This window comes from Magallana gigas, chromosome 8 (assembly GCF_963853765.1).
Source record: "Magallana gigas chromosome 8, xbMagGiga1.1, whole genome shotgun sequence".
Taxonomy (NCBI): Eukaryota; Metazoa; Mollusca; class Bivalvia; order Ostreida; family Ostreidae; genus Magallana; species Magallana gigas.
Window position 1 is genome coordinate 41,543,684 of NC_088860.1, and position 17,877 is coordinate 41,561,560.

The window sequence follows — 17,877 nt, forward strand, 5'->3', positions numbered from 1 at the left end:
ATTATTGTTTATGATAATTTATGTAATCATTCTCTGAGTTTTCTGATGCCATTGATTTTAAATGTTTCTCTTGTTTGTTTTGTTCATTAAAGTTCTGATATCTTGTACGGTAAGGGTCCTATTTTTATTATGATGTTATCTATAACGGTATTTGTATTAAGTGCCTGAGATAGGTCACTTGAAAATTTTGTTTGTAAACAGCAACAATGTATTTCTTAACAAAAAAGTTTAAACATTATTGCTTCTTTTAATCTGCTGTGGATAACTTATATTTATATGTATATTCCTTGTTTAATCATCTCGATTAAATGACCAGTCTTCTGTAGTTCCCAGATTTTTAGCTGTGCCTTCTTGCTCTCAGATAACCAAGAGGCCAGTGGTCAGATCGATACCTAAGCAACAGTTCTAGTATCTTTTTTGAGATTAAATAATGTGGAACTCTTCTGAAAACTCTTAAAAACTACCGTGAAAATGTTCCAAGATTTAAGAACACATTAAAACAATATATAAAAAGAAACACACTTTTTTGGACATCATATATCACGTATCATTATAATAAAATCAAAGATGCATCATCTGACCAATCTTGTTATCCCTGGCCTTGATCTCAACGTATCGAGTTTTATACAGCTGGATGATAAACTAATTACAAATATTTACAAAAGTGAAAGGAGGTCATTAAGACCTTGAAATAAGAATATGGAATTATGAAGATATTTACATAGCGATATCACTAAATGCAGTAATGTAAATTTAAAATAAAAATATTAAAACATTTTTCCAATAAAATTAAATGCTGAATTTTAAACCAATTTTTGGGCAAAGGTATTAACCCTGGGTAATTATTTTCAAAATTTAGAATCTATAATATCTGAGGATACCACTAATCTCATAAATTGTAGCATTGTAGTTTTTGAAAAGAAATTTTAAAAATCATTTTCCACTGGTTCTATTGTAATAGTTAAAAACCCCGTTTGGGGCAATAGTATTGACCTGTTATTATGGTTTAAACAATTTGGAATCTACGCTACCTGAGGATACTTGCTGATTAAAATCAACTCCCTTCTCCTTACACTCGTCAGAGGGTCTGGCAGGTATCGATAATAAATCATCTTTGCACGACCTATACAATTGCATGCAATCTTTATATACACCAGCCAATCTAAACCATGCTTCATGTCTGTGATTGATTTCAATATCGCAGGTTACATAGAAAACAAGCGTCAATTAATTTTTCTATCTCCTTTTGAAGAGTTTCATTAGATATCTAAAGCAGCAAAAGCCCTTTCCTGATTGGTCAGATGTAAAGGTCGTGTGATGATGATCTCCTATCAATACCTTTAATACCCTGATGAGTGTAAAGAGAACGGAAATGGTTTTATACAGACTTGGTTTTACCAATTTGACATTTCACAATATAAACAAGCTTCGGTATGAATACTGGCATTTATGGTGCTGTTGTTCTTGAGAAGATGTTTTTTTAAAAGACAAATCCTATCTATACTTGTAAAAATTTCCCTTCTTAGAATGTCTATGCAATTTGATTTTATATATGATGGTTTCTATCAAGCTTTGTTTAATTTGACCTAGTGGTTCTAAAAAAGAAGTAACATATGTGAAAAGTCTGATTATATTTGCTATATATTTTGTATCAAATTATGAATATAGCATATTGTGGACATACGAACGTCTTTGCCAGATTTATAATCACAATTTATAAACACAATTAAGTTTATATTCGCACACTAGAATAATTAAATTCTCTGTGAAAAAAAAATTTCAATAAAGTTACCATTTTGTACAATTGTACAAAGCAAGACATGGCAATAATCGATGAAAAAGGTATTTTTTGCCGAGAAAATTTGTAAACATTTATGTATATATGTATATATATATGTAAAAATTTATAATTATTCTTTATCACATGAAATATTTACTCACCACAGTGGACACCTGCGTCCTCTCCATGACTACAGTCATTATTTCCCCATCCATTTGATCCGCATTCTGCAATGTCATTTTCAGAGCCGCTGCAACGCACGTTGTCCAACAAAATTGACCCCATACCGGATCCATAGTACGCACTTGGAAAATACTTCCTGGGAGAAAATGAATGGATTGTAAGTACGAACATTTTATGCCGAGTTTTTAACTTGATTTTATAAAATGATATATTCCCGCTTGTCTTCTTATGTTTTAGCCTAACCGCTCCATTGACGATTAAAAATAATTGAAATAGGCATACTGATATTTAGGAATAACCAAGTTTGGTGTGGATTTGTTTAATTATTTAGATCCATTCATTACTCGTCGGTCTTCGTAATTTTCAATTCATTTACCTTGAGTTGTTAAAACCCAGCATCCTACATATGACGTCACCGTCTGCTTTATCGAAATCGTCATCACATATTGTTCCCCATCGTCCGTTATGTAAGACTTCTATAGTACCTCTATCGGGAAATTCACTTCCTATCAGCCTTACACCTTAAACAACAATATTCATATTTTAAAGACATGACACCACCACTTAAATACATTATAAATCCATAATCTTGATCCAGGAGCTAAACTTTCAAAAACAGTCCGACGAAAAAATTATTTGAACAAATTATTTCATATTACTATCGTTATTATCAAGAAATCATTATTTCACTCAATTATTTTTGTCTTTCTTAATTTCAACAATACCCTTTAGTCATCGCATCTACGGTAAGTATTTGAAAAAAAAGGATGTGCAGAAACCTGAAACTTGACTCAATTCCTCGCTGTTCGATTGTAATGACCCTAACATAGAATATCATAGTTGCATTGCATAAACTAAAACAATTCAACAAAAATCAGCATGGCGTATTTGGGGTTATTCAGGTGCGTTCATTGTGTACACTTGTGATCCGAAATAACCGAAACTAGAGGAAATTACAAAATACAGCAATTTGTATTCATGGTTCACAAATTAATGTATAAGATTTACTACCAATCTAGGTGGTATAAAAATGTATGTTTTTCAAAAATGTGTAAGCATATCTTTTTGCATATCTTAAGGAAAGAGTGCTTTATGGTTTTCGACTTGTCAAACGTAAATTTGATTAATTGTTCATTAAATCAAGATAAAAGGAAATAAAAATAGTTTGTTTTTCTTTCTTTTTTACTATCATACAACTTGGCATAGAAAAAGTAATCAATGTTTAGAATCTAACAAGGACTATATTTTTGGCGTAATATTGGCGTAGGAAAATGTTTCGCAATTCAGAATTGCTGCAGATTAATGAGTCTGTTTTAGCATTTTAAACACAATAACATTCATATGTTGAATTTTTTTTTTACTAATGTGAACTAATGATATAATACACGGGTTTAAGAATATGTTTTTAAAATATGATTTACCTATCAAATTACATTATATAAGCTTTTTAAAGCGCCCATTATATACATTGATTTTTGTGAAAAAAACACTAAAACAGATTTTCTCTATTAATAAATGGTCAATATATTAGCTTTTCTGTCAATTTATATCTTTATATAAAGTCTTCGTAATACATAAAAATCAGATATATTTTATTATTGGAAGCATAAAAAAATAATTGAATATTCTTCAAATTTTAAGACAATTAGAGGAAATGCGGGCTAAGCAATACCAATTCTAGTATAAATATTTATTCTAATTTTGTATTACAAGCTGATAAACATTCTGATATTCTATCATTTCATTAAAGAATAGAATCTTCAAATCTTAAACAAATGTCTACAAAACTCCAAAGAGCTACACTTGTTTTTATCATCCTTTGCGTTGAGGAAAAGGGTAGTGATCTTGACCTGACCTTTATGCGAAAACAAAAAGGTCAAATTATAAGAGCTATGTTTGAGAACGAGAAGACTTCTTCCTTAAACCAAATTTGTCATCCAAGGAATATGTCTGATGATTAACTCGTCCTACACTTTCCGTCATGATGTTAGTTAGCCTACCCGCGCGTTATCTTGGTCATCTTCATTCTGTTTAGTTCGTTCCATCAATACTAAAATCGCGTCAAGTTTGCACATTTTATTTATTTACTTTTTGCATTAACCATAAATGTACGTTCTTGGTATCTACCGTCTAAGCTTCAGGAATTCGTCGTACACTTTCCACAATGTCGTTAATTAGTCAAAACGCGTTCTTGGTAACCCTCATATGGAAAGTTCTATCCATCAAAACTTGCGCGTTCAAGAAAACAATTGCTCATTTTATATATTCAACGTTGGTCAAATCTTTATATAAGTTCCGACTATGTATTCACTTTTTAGGTAATCATTCCTCCCTCTTGACCGGTTGTTATAGAGAAAAAATAATTGAATATAAAGTGTGTGTGTGTGTGTGTGTGTGTGTGTGTGTGTGTGTGTGTGTGTGTGTGTGTGTGTGTGTGTGTTGGCTAGTTGGCTATTGTGACCTTCGAGCTCACTCTTGGGACCGACATTTCAGCTATTTGAGGATTCACACGAGTTTCATTTTCCTGCTGTTTGAGGAAAATTTGTGATTTGATTTGAACATATTTTATTATGCAAAATAATATTTACATAATAGGATTGGGCAGCAGGCAAGCCTATTTAAGCCTTCTCCACTAGGTACAAGGTAGTCATATGTATAAAATACAAGAATTGTGGAGTTAAATGATACAATTAAGAATACATGATTTTTTTGTGTAGCAAAGTGAACAAAAGAAAAAAAAGAGGGAAAAAAAAGATAAAATTGACAAAACCGGTTATAACAAATGTAGAACAGAATTATCAAGTTTTGTCAATAAGGTTACAGCATATATATATAAATATAGGTATATGCATAATTTTGTTTACATTTTCAGTATATGTGTTAATTACATTATTTTCTTTACACAAATCTTCTGGATTTTTTAATGTATTCATGTACAAGCTTGAACAATTTAACATTTTCATCATATGAAACATCATTATCTCCATACAGTAATAGATCTAAGGTAATTGGTTTTTGAAGATTTAACATAGATATTTGATGAAAGAGACAATTTCTTTCATCATTATATTTTGGGCACTCAAAGAAAAAATGATTTGCATTTTCAGTATGAAAACCACAATAATCACAAACAGAATTTTCTCGAATAAAATCACAAAATAAGTCAGCATTTAAACTGCTAGCATTATTTCTTAGTTGACAATGTATAATGTTTTCCCTCCGATTCCCTAAATTAAAAAGTTTTGTTGGAGTCTTAAAAAAATGTTTCTTAATAGCATTTGAAAAGCAAGCCAACTTTGGAAGACTTCTAATAGCTAGTGGAAGATCATTCATAAGCTTAACTGTAGATGGTATGAAACTTTTTAAATAAGATGTTGTTCTGGCTTGAGGGATAGTGTAAGTAGATTCATCATGATTTCTTAAAGGATATGGGGTTATAGGTGGAATACATGGTTCTAAAAGATTTTCAAGGTAAGTAGGTACCATATGGTTTACCATCTTATAAAACAAAATTTGTAAAAGAGATATTAGTTTTCTTGTAAAATTGATATCTACCCCTACTTGAACGCTTTATCACCAGAACAAATTTATTTCCTTTAACCATAAATAATCTGTGCTGAGTCTGTTGGTTTTTTTCAATTTGTTCTTTTCATAAAATGAAATAAAGTTAAGAATGTGTACAGGCAAACAGACAGGGACCGATGGATTCCGATCAAAATGTGATCAAAACCTATTAAACATATGTACACATATGTATTACAGGTTTTTTTTATTTATTTACTCCAATGCCCAGTTTCATTTGTTCTTTTCACGAGATAAGACATTTTATGTAATTCTTACTTGTATTTCCATATGAAGCTGTGCTCATCAACATGGAATCTAAAACAAAACAAAGTTTTGTTCTAAATAAATATTAAAAGAAATACTAGTAGTCTATAAAATATAAAAGATCCGATATTCCTTTCGTTGTGATAATGTGAATAAATAGGTTTTTTATTATGTTATTTATTTATTTTTATTTGTTTTTGCTTTTCCCAAAATTTGAGAACTTCTTAAACCTGTATAAAATTGAGCGAGGCGTCGAGTAAAATAAATTTGACAATTATGAAACTCACAGCATTGTACTCCTGCATCTTCACTGTGACCACAATTGTGTATTCCCCATCCACCTGATGCACACTGCGATATGTCACTTTCATAACCTTGGCAAGCCAGATCATCCAACCATATTGTCCAGTTACCAGGACCAAAATGAGCATTGGTGTAAAATGAACTGAAAAATGCTTATTTAAAATAATAGCCTGCTTGACAACTTAATTTTGCTCCAAAATTGTTTTAATTTTTTTTAAGACATATTATAACTCATGATTGGTTTCTCTTTTGTTCGACCTTCATTATACAACAATGCACTCCTACATATACTCGCACAGTACATGTGCCAATGGCGTAAGTCACGGTTTAAGAATATTTTTTTTTGAAGTCTTTTTTAAAACTTTTTTTTTCAAACTGTTTAACTTATTTAATAAAAGTGTCATCATATTATAATCTACAGCGGGGCTTCTATTCATTACATAGTTTAATCTTTTATATGTTTATGCATATTTAGTCTTACTGATTCTTTGTGTTTTTATAATTGCAACTATTAATAATGATATTGATTTTTTATATTTTGAAAAAAAAATCATGAAATAGTAATTTTGAATATTGAACTTTATTGAAGTTACATTATCGATTGAGCAGGTCACAATGGTTTATTCTACATCCATCAAGAATACATATTTTTATAAAAAAATTATATATTAAAGACAATATCATAAATAATTTATAACCGATCGTTCATTTCACCAATGAAAGGCTTTATTCTGGGTGGTGCATTATATATATACTTTTTTCTTACATAATATTTGGTTCATAATGTAAAAAAAAATAAAAAAAACATTTGCCCCTGATTAAAACCATTTTCTTTTTTCAGATATGAATAACGTCTTTATTATCCCACACCAACTTTCAATACATCGTTAAAACGAACGAGCTCAATTTCAAATCTTTTTACATCGATATTTTAACATGCCAAAACGGTTGACTTATTTTTATTTTGCTTCTAACCTTCTTATCGAATACCGTAACAATTAATACTTTTTAATAAACCTTTTTTTTTGGACAAAATAATATAAAAGCTTGTGAAAATTACTCAGTACTTTTAAACCTACAATGAAACATCGGATGTTTTTTATCGTTCTATCTATCTTTAAATGTTTCAGTTTAAAAATGTTAAAATGTTATAAATAACTTTATATGTAAAACACCACCAATTAACACTTTTGTTAAAAAAAAAGAAGGGGGGTGGGGTCCTCGAGCTGTGTCAGCATTAAAAAAAACTGTTTTTTAGCATTTAACTCGACACATGCCATTAATTTTTGGCATTCAAGATGGTATGGAACACTTCCATATTGTGTTGCATTTTTTTATCGAAATAAAAAAAATACAAAAGTATATTGTTAAAGACATTTTCTTACCAAACATTGTCACCTTACAGCCTAGCGCAATGGGTTAGAGCGTTTTCTACAAACCAGTGGGTGACAAGTTCGAATCCCGCCGGGGGATTTAAATTTTTTACCTTTCCAAAAAATTTTAAAACTTATTTTTTTTTTTTGGGGGGGGGGGGGGATATTGTAAAATATTAAAATTCTAAACCGGTAAAAGTATTTTGATTATAATGTTCTTTTTTCTACAATAATATCGACAGAACACCTTAAAGAGCCAAAAAAATACAAGGGGGAAATATCAAATATATGTTATTTCTTTTGGATGTTTATTATAAATCAAAATGGTCATCTTGAAACTTGAGTGCGTGTGTATACATCAGGTTCATGACTTAGTACATGAGGATCGCTGTAGAAATATTTCGCCTGAGGGTTATCTTTCTTGGAACATGAAATGGAAACGGCTACTTGTCTAATTTCAACCATAGCGAATTACACGCGCATTATAAGAGAATGTTCAATTATTAATGGTAAAATTCGTCAGGGATAAAAAAGAATTAAGACCAAAGTCAAGTATTTGAGTGGGCAGATGTTACAATTTATAAGGCGCATTTCTACCGGCCGTAAAGTCCCCCCCCATTATTCAATGACGTTTTGGTTCATCATGGCAACTATCTTTATCATTCGATCATCACATTTTCTTTGAAGAGGTCGAAGCGAGGGATGGGTTCAATTTTGATCGGCTCGCGTTCGATTCCTTTTCTTGGCAATAGACGGCATAAAACTACAGTGGTCAGAGCGGGTCTTTGATCTTCGCCGCGATGTTTTCTTGAATGAATCGAGATTGTGGAATTCGTGACCAGATATTTGACTCCCTCAACTATTACAACTGAACCAGCAGACTTTCCCCCAAAATACACAAAGGAGGTACTTATAGCCAGGAGAAAACAAACACGGGTCATTGAAATTTCATCGAAAAATCAATTTACACATCATGGCCATGACAGAACAAAATCGCTCCGCTCATAGTCTTTTGGCGCTATGTAGAGAATACATGTGTATAATTAAGGTCTAAAGCTTAACAGTTTTATTTTTTGAAATTTATGAAATTCTTTTTGAGCATATTGTTAGATGAAATTGCTTATCTTCTCTAAAAACAATGTAGGGTATTCCGTTTTTTATTTAAATCCTGCTTGAATGATTTATGAGTAGATATATGTGATATGGGTGCTTATCCATGTCGATAATGTATTTATTCAAAAGTGATTAAAAATAAACTTTTTCTGAGTTTTCGATCAGGTTTATTTAATAAAACCAAATTCAGTTATTTTCCAATAATCCAGGAGCAACTGGGTTTTTTTTTCAGGAACGTATATATATTTACGGGATAGCTAACTTCCATTTTACTTCCCAAACTATCAATCCCAATAAAATAAGTCGTATTTTATAGAATTACTTATATCCTCTTGTAAAAAGGGACAAATTTTTCACATATTTTTTAATCATAAATTGTAAATTAAATTCCATAATATCAACATCCATTTATTTTGTAAGCCGTACCCATCACATTTAAAAAATGATACATGTAGTGAATTTGAATGATTGAAAATTATTTGTAATTGTTTATAAAAAATCATTAAGGAATATTAATATATTTTGAACACTATCATTGACTGAAAGTAAATGTGTTTTATATATACTACACTTGCGAAAGACTATGCTATAGCATTAGATATATGAAATAACGAATTTTGAGTAGATTTTTTAAATTATCATAATTTACCTTGCCGAGTAATATCCCATCATCCTGCAAATAACGTCAGCGTCTACTTTATCAAAATTATCATCACATACTGTTCCCCATCGTCCATTATGTAATATTTCGATGGTGCCTCTATCGGGATATTCACTTCCGACAAGCCTTACTCCTAATCAATGAAACAAAACCTTTACATTTATCTAGGATATTTTTTCCGTTCAAAAAAATAGAAATACTTGATGAAAGTTAAAAAGGGGTTTAGCATATATCAATAGCTGTTTAACGTATGTTTTGGGGTATATATTTTTAATACAACAATATTAAACATTGAACTATCGTAAAAATGTTGGTTTTATTGATTTAATTCATGCATGTCACTATCACGAGTTAAATAACATTTGTGTGAGGAGATTGGATGATCTGAGAGGTCCACAGCTGTGTGGCTATCCTGAAACGTTTTTATAAAACAAAATTAAATTGAAATCAAATGACACTCTGTGATTTATTTATCATTTTTAGACTTGGCTGTTGTTAGTTAATCGTACGTTTACTTAGTCGTCTCAGGGAGCTCTAAAATGTTCAAAAATAATTTTTATAAATTAAACTTTTCTTTTATATCATATTATATTTGTTTTGGGTCCAAAATACCCTCATATCAAAGGGTTATGTTTTCTTACTTGAAGTATTATTTGGTGTGTTCATATAACTTGATGTTCCATCTATAAAAAATAAAGTTATGCTTATCAATCAGGACGAATAACTGAAAGAAACATCGCATGTATGAATATGCAGTTTTTCCTCTTTAAACTTTGTTGTCGAAAATCCAGCCATCAATCGTAATATTACTTTTTTCATTTGTTTTTTTTATTTACTTTGGTTCAAACAACTGGTCTTTGAAAATGGAAATTACATTATTATACTTAAAAGGGAATGGTCACAATTTCGGTAAAAATGTTTTTTTTTTCCTTTTGAATGTTTACAATGCTTCTGTAAAGCTTTTCTAAAAGTCAACCAAAATTTGAGTGTCAGTCGTCGAGTTATAAGGGAAGTACATAGCTGACAATTCTTTGTTATGTAAACAGAGCTCAGGTCATATTTTTTATATTTTCTACTCTAGGAATTGTTTGTTTATGTTGAAAACTTTAATCAGCAAATTGAAAAATCAGCTTGAAGAGAATTCTTTACTGTACATTGAATCAATGTCAATAAAAACATGACACGCGCCATGTTTACATAACAAAGAATTGCAAGCTCTGTATCTTTTATAACTTTACAACTGACACTTAAATTTAGGTTGATCATTAGAATTACCTTACTAAAGCATTGCAAACAACAATTTAGAAAAATCAATTTAACCAAAATCGTGACCATGTCTCTTTAAAACTGATTAATGATTAGAAGGAAACAATTGCGTTCCACTGTTATGGATTTCTGTAATTGTTTTTTTTTGGTAAATGACAAACCAGCGAACCGCCTAAACCCTAAAAAAACAAATGCATACTACATGTACATGTATATAATTATTTTGAAAAGTAGATAATTATTTTAATTTTATATATTAAATCATTGTGTATAATATTAAAAGATATAATGCTGCCTGATTTATTTACCATTTTTTAACTAAGAACGGATATATAAGTTTTAGTTTTTACCATAATGGGAGATCTTAGATAGAACTTTTCAGTCGATGTGTAAACAAGTCAACTCTGTATTTAAATGCATGCATACTTCTCCATGCTATACATAGGTATATCACTCTATTTATTATAAATGTAAATTTGCCATTACCTTGTCAATACTGATCATAGATGAAACAAGTAATCTTTTTCAAATGATGAAAGTATTTGGCAGCATTGCGATGTTTTTCTTTTTTTACGCCTTTTTGAAAGATCGGGGTCAAAGCAGATGTTCAATTTTTTTTATTACAATAGAGCTAATGTATATCCTTGTCATTTATATTTAAAGGAAATTTAGTTCAATACTTCATTACATCTAATCAAATGTTATTATCATCTTAGAGACCTTATGATCATAAAGCGGCATAAATGTATTGTACATATCCCTTCTTAAATAACTACTGAACTTACAAGCATCCGCCGTTGAAGCTGAAAAGAAAAATAAAACATTGTAACTAGAATGTCACGTGTTTGCAAAATAGTAACTTCATAAAAATTACAATACAGCATTACTTGATAACACGAATGATATGTATATATCTTACTTTGAGCCCACCACGGCAAGGCTGTAGATGATCCTGAAATATTTAAATATTAAGTTATGCCAGAAAGTTCATAAAAAAACTTTATAATATGTGTGCAATAAAACTCTATGTTACGAAAAAACACAAACGCTCCGCCATTTATGTGATTGCACAATTTCTTCATTAGTTCAAAAACTGATAGAACCAAAAAAATTAAACAAGAAATAAACAAATAAGACTGGAGTAAGAGTGTATAGGTAAATCAGATGATCTTAGTTCAAAAACTGATAGAACAAAAAAAATTAAACAAGAAATAAACAAAAAAAGACTGGAGTAAGGGTGTATAGATAAATCAGATGATCTATTTTTGGCAGAAGATTGTATATTCATTTGCATGAAATTGCTTTTATCGACAATTTTTCTCACAACCATTAACATCAATATCATTATATTAATTCACTAGTTGTCTGCCTAATTTCAGGATTCAAGTCCAATAATAATGTTTGTAAATTTGTTTACAACGTTTAAATACAAATGAAATGTTTATACATTGTAGTAGTAAAATTAGTTGTTTGAATGAATAAATTTATATAAATGTTATAATACATAATTATATATAGTATATGTAAAATATCTTATATTTTTTTACATTTCAAAAAAAGGGAAGAAAAATAAAACATAAACAAAGCAAACAAAAATCCGTTACTAAATTTTATCAGTTGTTATAGTTACATTTGGGACAACGTATATATTTAAGTGTTAATAAATGTGTTTTGTCACAATAAATCAAAATCAATGAAAATCGTTTCTGACGCAATAAATTGTTAAGGGTCCTCTACACTTGATGAAAACTTCTGCACATAACTCGGAATTCTACATAAATTACTTAAAGATATGAATTCATAGCATGGAATCAACTTCAAAATGACAGAAAAGAATTTTTAGTTTTCGTGGGAAAATCAACTTTCAAATTTTCACCCCTATTCATGAAATCAAATATCCCTGCAGTACCCGAACTCGGCCAATAGCTCGAGACTACATCCATTGCATTACAAAGATATACACTAAAATTTGACAATATAACCTGCTTTAAATGGGTTAAAATCGCCATGCTGTGAGGTACTAACTTTAAAAGTGAAGACATGGAATGTCTAAGATCCTTGACTATTCTACTTCATTAAAACAATTTCTTTATGGCGCATATACGACTTATAATCCTCTAAAATATTCTTAAATACGTTTGTCGTAAACATTTTGCTTGAACATTTTTAACGAATGTAAACACTTTTCTAGTGAGTTTTATATAGGGTAATAAATAAACAGGGACATTAACAATATTTATACATATTCTTAATACCACGTAAAATACTCGAGCGTATATGATGAAAAATCAAAACTTTCAAAGTGATATATCACGCACCCGCATATTTAATGCATATGCGTATTGGTGACTATAGAAAACGCGTAAAACGCATATAAAACACAAGTTACCACTTTAACATGTTAGTACTTCTTTAAAATTATAGGAGTTTCCTGTAATAAGAAACTAAAAAATAAATTGAACAAATTTAAGAATCTGTTGCACTATATTTCAAAATTATCTTTAAAGAAGTCTTAACTGGGCTTCTGCAGGTTTTGACTCACCTTTTACTGGATACAAACAAATTTCATTTTCATTTTTAAACATTCGGCCTGTAATATCATCTACTTATTTGAATGCAACATGTGAAATCCGTCATGTTACTTTAAATGATGATAAGATATATTAAATGCTTCTGTCTTCACTAGAGACTACCGTGCAAAGACTATAAATAAGTGCATAACATAAACTTAGGTCGCTTTATATTATTTTAATCTATTATGTTTATTTTTTTCATCAACGATTCAAATGCTTACATACACAATGACAATATTCCTACGTATAAAACAAGTGTTTTTGTTTTATGAAAGAAAATAATGATGTACCTACCCTGACAATAGATGTACACGGCGTCAGAACAGTAATATTGTGTCCGGATGTCACAACTATAAATATCGTATGAATAGCAATTGGTGTTCACTGTGGTGTAATGGTTCACTGGTGAATGACTGGAAATGAAATACATATTGCAGTACAATACATATCCATAAGACAATATTTGATTGGATTCAAATATCCAATGATTACATATAACATACGTTGAATATGAACTATATGACAATCCCCTTGATTGACATATTGCCACTCCGTCAGTACTAGAGAACCCATTTGAGCATACTTCGTAATTTTTGTAGCCATTTTGATAGTGTCTAATGTAAACACGCCCGTAAGTCCCGTACTCTATGGTTACATCAGAGTATCCTGTAAATAGATTTTTTATGCACAATGATATGGTACATGTACTTTATACAAAATCAAAGTGCTCAAGGAACAGATATTCGAGCTCATTATATGTATATCGAAAACGTTTTCATGACATGGCATTAAAACAGACTTTATCCTACAATAATTCCTAGCACTGACAAAATAAAGGTAAACCAAAGCTATATTTGGTCAATGCCGCACTATAGCCTCCTGCATTTGACTTGCAAATGCAGTGATACGTCACTTTTATTGCTTCATTTACGCCATGGCTTCATGGTTTCAACTGATGATAAGCAGCGAAATTTGTCGAATGAAACTGGTTCTAGGCGCAAAATACGATAGTATGATGCAGGATAAACAAAATATGTGAAAACTCTTTTGAAATATAAGCGATGTTTGGGTCGGGTCGATAACGTTTTCTTATCCTCGCTCAAATACACCTTATTTTTCCAAACAGTAACCATGTATTATATATATATATATATATATATATATATATATATATATATATATATATATATATATATATATATATATATATATATATACACATATACTTATTTAATCATATTAAAGAATTAACTACGTTTAAATGCACGTTTAAACTAACTAATATTGATATCGAGAATTTAATAAACACCTGAATTGCATGGTTACGCTTTTAAACCAAACACCGCAAAATTTGGTTTATGTACTTTAAGTTGAATGGCTGGATTATCTAAGCTATAAGTGTTAACAATATATTCCGCCGCTCAGCAACTATGCATCGCAAACTCGAAGTATTTAGGATATTACAGAAGGGGAAAAGTATCATGTGATGTTTAAATATTTCAGATCAAAATTGAAAATTACCAAATGGCATGTTATGCATTTTCTCGTTCTCTTTAAAGTTGAAACTACAATTTTGTGCGTAAAACGATTCTGACGGCTGTTCCGTCATCGTCAGCTCTCGTGCGCTGTAATTATTGGCTAGCCATTATGCAATAAGACTGGTTAAAAAGGAAAAAGGACACACGGTCATCAAAAATATGCAATGTACATTTTGTTTGAAATTATTATTTTGCTGAAATTACATGTACGTACTTTTATTCATTTTTTACAGACAAAAGAATGGTTTAAAAGGTTTATAGAAGATCATGAATGTGCAAACTGAAATTTTACATACATTGGAATCATTCGCACGGTTTTTTCCTATTTTTGCAAAATGGTCTTGAAAAGAGTTAAACTCGTTTTCTTTTAATTAAAATATTAATCTCCTATCAACAATGTGGCGCAACCGTACTCTTAGGCATCATGATATAGATGATTCGCACAATCTTAAATCTACATTTTCCTGAAAATAATTTCACACAAGTCCTTAGTCTTGCTAAATGGTCTAAAATACAATTGAATGATTTTCTGATACGATATTCATATTCAATGTGATATACTACTATGTTCATCAAACATCTTAAGTAAATTTATAAAACCCTATACCGCAATTTCTACCTTGATCCTCATATAAAACACTTTTATAATCTTGAAAACGTATGTATATAGAGCACAAAATCATATTTTTTTACCAAATTGTTTTAAGAAAAGAATTATGACGTATGTCATATTCTACGTTAAAGTAAACAATAATGAAATTTCAAAACGGCAATTTTTGTCATAGTTATTTAAACAAGAAATGTGTCTATACCTAGTTTGTCATAGTTATTTGAACAGGAAATTGTGTCTATACCTAGTTAGCTTACAAGTGATAATGACAAAAAATCTAAAAGAAAAAAATAATAAATAAATGTCTATAGTTTTGTAGACACAAACGCGCTAATGTAAAGATATAGCGACTAGAATAATGCCAGTACTCAACATTGGTGTCAAAAACTATGAATTTAAATTTACAATACATTTCCAGTTTACATGCCAAATCGGAACAAAAATATACACTTACCAACGGTGAACCGACTCTGAGTCGTCGATGTAGTTCTTGATGTAGTAGTTGTGTTCCAATCTATAAATTGAATTATATTTTATTAGCCTTATTATGTTAAAATGTCAAACAAATAAATTTCAGATAATTTGAAAATAATATACTATATTATTTGATACAACGGTATCTTTTTTCTGACAACCTTACAATTACATTGATTTCCCCTCCTAACCCCCAAAAAGCAATACAAGAAATGATATCTTAATCAATTAGCGCTCTTCAATATTTTGAAGTACGTAAAACGCACAGGATTGGATTAATTTCGCAATTCATAGAGCATTCATCATAATATATTTTTAATGTATCAAATGGTTAATAGTACATGTATGCAAACAAAATCATTCCCAATAGGTACTTGTTTATAAATGTTATACGCTAATGTGTTACTAAGCTCGTTTACACTGTCGTATTGTGATATCGTCACCTGATTTAAGCAAACACAAAATATTCCACCAAAAAAACGCAAATTTTGACATATTTTTCACAGCTTCTGAGTGTTCTAGCCAGATTGACCTTATAACTTTAACTCTGACAGATACAAAAAATAAATGCTCGTATATTTTAATCAAAGTAAATAGTGGTGTAGGTCTTCTATACGATTACATTATCAGGGGCGGCAAAGTAATAGTCATTTATGTTGAACTATTCAGAAAAAGAGACCAATGGCCATTAAGAAATGAAATATACGAGAGGTGTTCAATAAATAATGCCATTGTTGTTACAAAAAGAACACAATAAGATATTTTGTTACCTCTTATTGGTTACTTCAAAATAATTCCCTTTAATAGACACATCCGATTTATATGAGCTTTGATTGTATTCATATGTTTTTTTAGGAATGGAATTCATTTACTGATAAATGGCAGAACCCAAAGAATTTCTTGAAGCATATTTTCCAACTGACAAGTGGGTTTTTTTAATTTTGGATAAAAAAAGGACTCACAGGGAGACAAGTCGGATAAGAAGGGAGGATAGGGCCAAAATGAACCTTTTCTTTTTCAAAACTGATCTCACGATCTAAAATTTATCTGCTTGGGCGTTGTCATGAAGAAGTCGAATGTTGCAAATTCAAGATTTTGATCGCTTCCTTTCGTAATATTTCTTAACTTTCTTCCACACATAACTTTTATATACATGTCCGGTGATTGAGTGGCCTTTTGAAATGGCAACTTGAACTACATGACCTTAACTATTATTGAAAATTGCGCAAAATACTTTCTTTGTACTTTGGCATCGTTTTGCTATAACAGGGCGTTTTCTCTTTAAGTCAACCACATCTTTTTATCAATTTTCGTCTGTGGTTCAAAATAATAAATCCAGGTCTCATCACCTATAACAATTTCTCGCAATTGTTTTTGTTTTTCTCTTAATAAATGAGGTATACATCTTGCAGTAACCTCTTGAAGACCAAGGTTTTTCTTTGAAATTGTCAATATTGTCCCCGACGAAATGCCTACTAAATTTGCTATTTGTTTAATGGTTAATCTACCATCATAAGTAATCATACTAACACATTTCTTTGAAAATTTCTTTCGAGTCTTTACCTAGTATGAAACAGAGTTTCATGTATCGTCGAATTTCAGCCTTATTGGATGATAACTTACCAGGCATAATCTTATACGGTGTTTCGAGTAGGGGTTATATAGTAGCTTTTCAAAGGAATATTCGATGATAAAACGTGGTCAGATAAACGGCCATAAATACATAAATAGAATATGAACGAACCCACTCCAATGCACCTGATCCCACCTCCATTTTTTGGAGTTCCGAGTTGCTATGCTTTGAATTTGTATTTCGTTTTATGGATTTTTGAGATGATTGACGGTATGTTATTGTAATTTTTTCACGTGACAAGAAATTCAAAGATCAATTGATCCCTGCTTTTTATGAAATCTGATTAGTGGCATTATGTATTGAACGCGCTTCGTATGGAGTAATTTACAAAACAATTTGGACAATCTAGAATAATAGATCCTGTATCAACAGATGTTCAAGTCTTCTCCCAATATTCTTATGTGAAACATTGAGCCCCTTTTGTAACAAAATGGTTCCGTAGTCACGTCATGAATTTCAGTTCTTAAAAATATGGTTCACATATCAATAAACCAAGATCAAACTTTGATCACCTGGTGGGTCTCGAAAATTGCCCAGGGCTC

At 30.4% G+C, this 17,877-nt stretch overlaps 2 protein-coding genes across 2 annotated transcripts in view; both read right to left on the minus strand.

Annotated features, from left to right (window-relative positions):
* LOC105342829 (deleted in malignant brain tumors 1 protein) overlaps positions 1-17,877 on the minus strand; it is an 87,964-nt gene that overhangs the window by 35,541 nt on the left and 34,546 nt on the right. The gene's annotated exons all lie outside the window — the stretch shown is intronic.
* Positions 1,934-9,368, minus strand: LOC105331852 (scavenger receptor cysteine-rich domain-containing group B protein). The gene is made up of 5 exons (XM_066068867.1): positions 9,230-9,368; positions 6,079-6,236; positions 5,804-5,842; positions 2,340-2,484; positions 1,934-2,099 (listed from the first exon to the last, which is right to left on the minus strand). The coding sequence occupies exons 1-5, from the start codon at positions 9,250-9,252 to the stop codon at positions 1,934-1,936; spliced, it is 531 nt and encodes a 176-aa protein (XP_065924939.1). The 5' UTR covers positions 9,253-9,368.

What these genes read in the sequence shown, in the direction of transcription:
- LOC105331852 (XM_066068867.1), bottom strand. Translation starts at nt 9,252, where the DNA reads ATGATGGGATATTACTCGGCAAG. An exon ending in ATGGGATATTACTCGGCAAG is followed by an intron (nt 6,237 to 9,229) that starts GTAAATTATGAT and finishes AGCATTTTTCAG; the next exon opens with TTCATTTTACACCAATGCTC. An exon ending in AGCTTCATATGGAAATACAA is followed by an intron (nt 2,485 to 5,803) that starts GTAAGAATTACA and finishes TTGTTGTTTAAG; the next exon opens with GTGTAAGGCTGATAGGAAGT.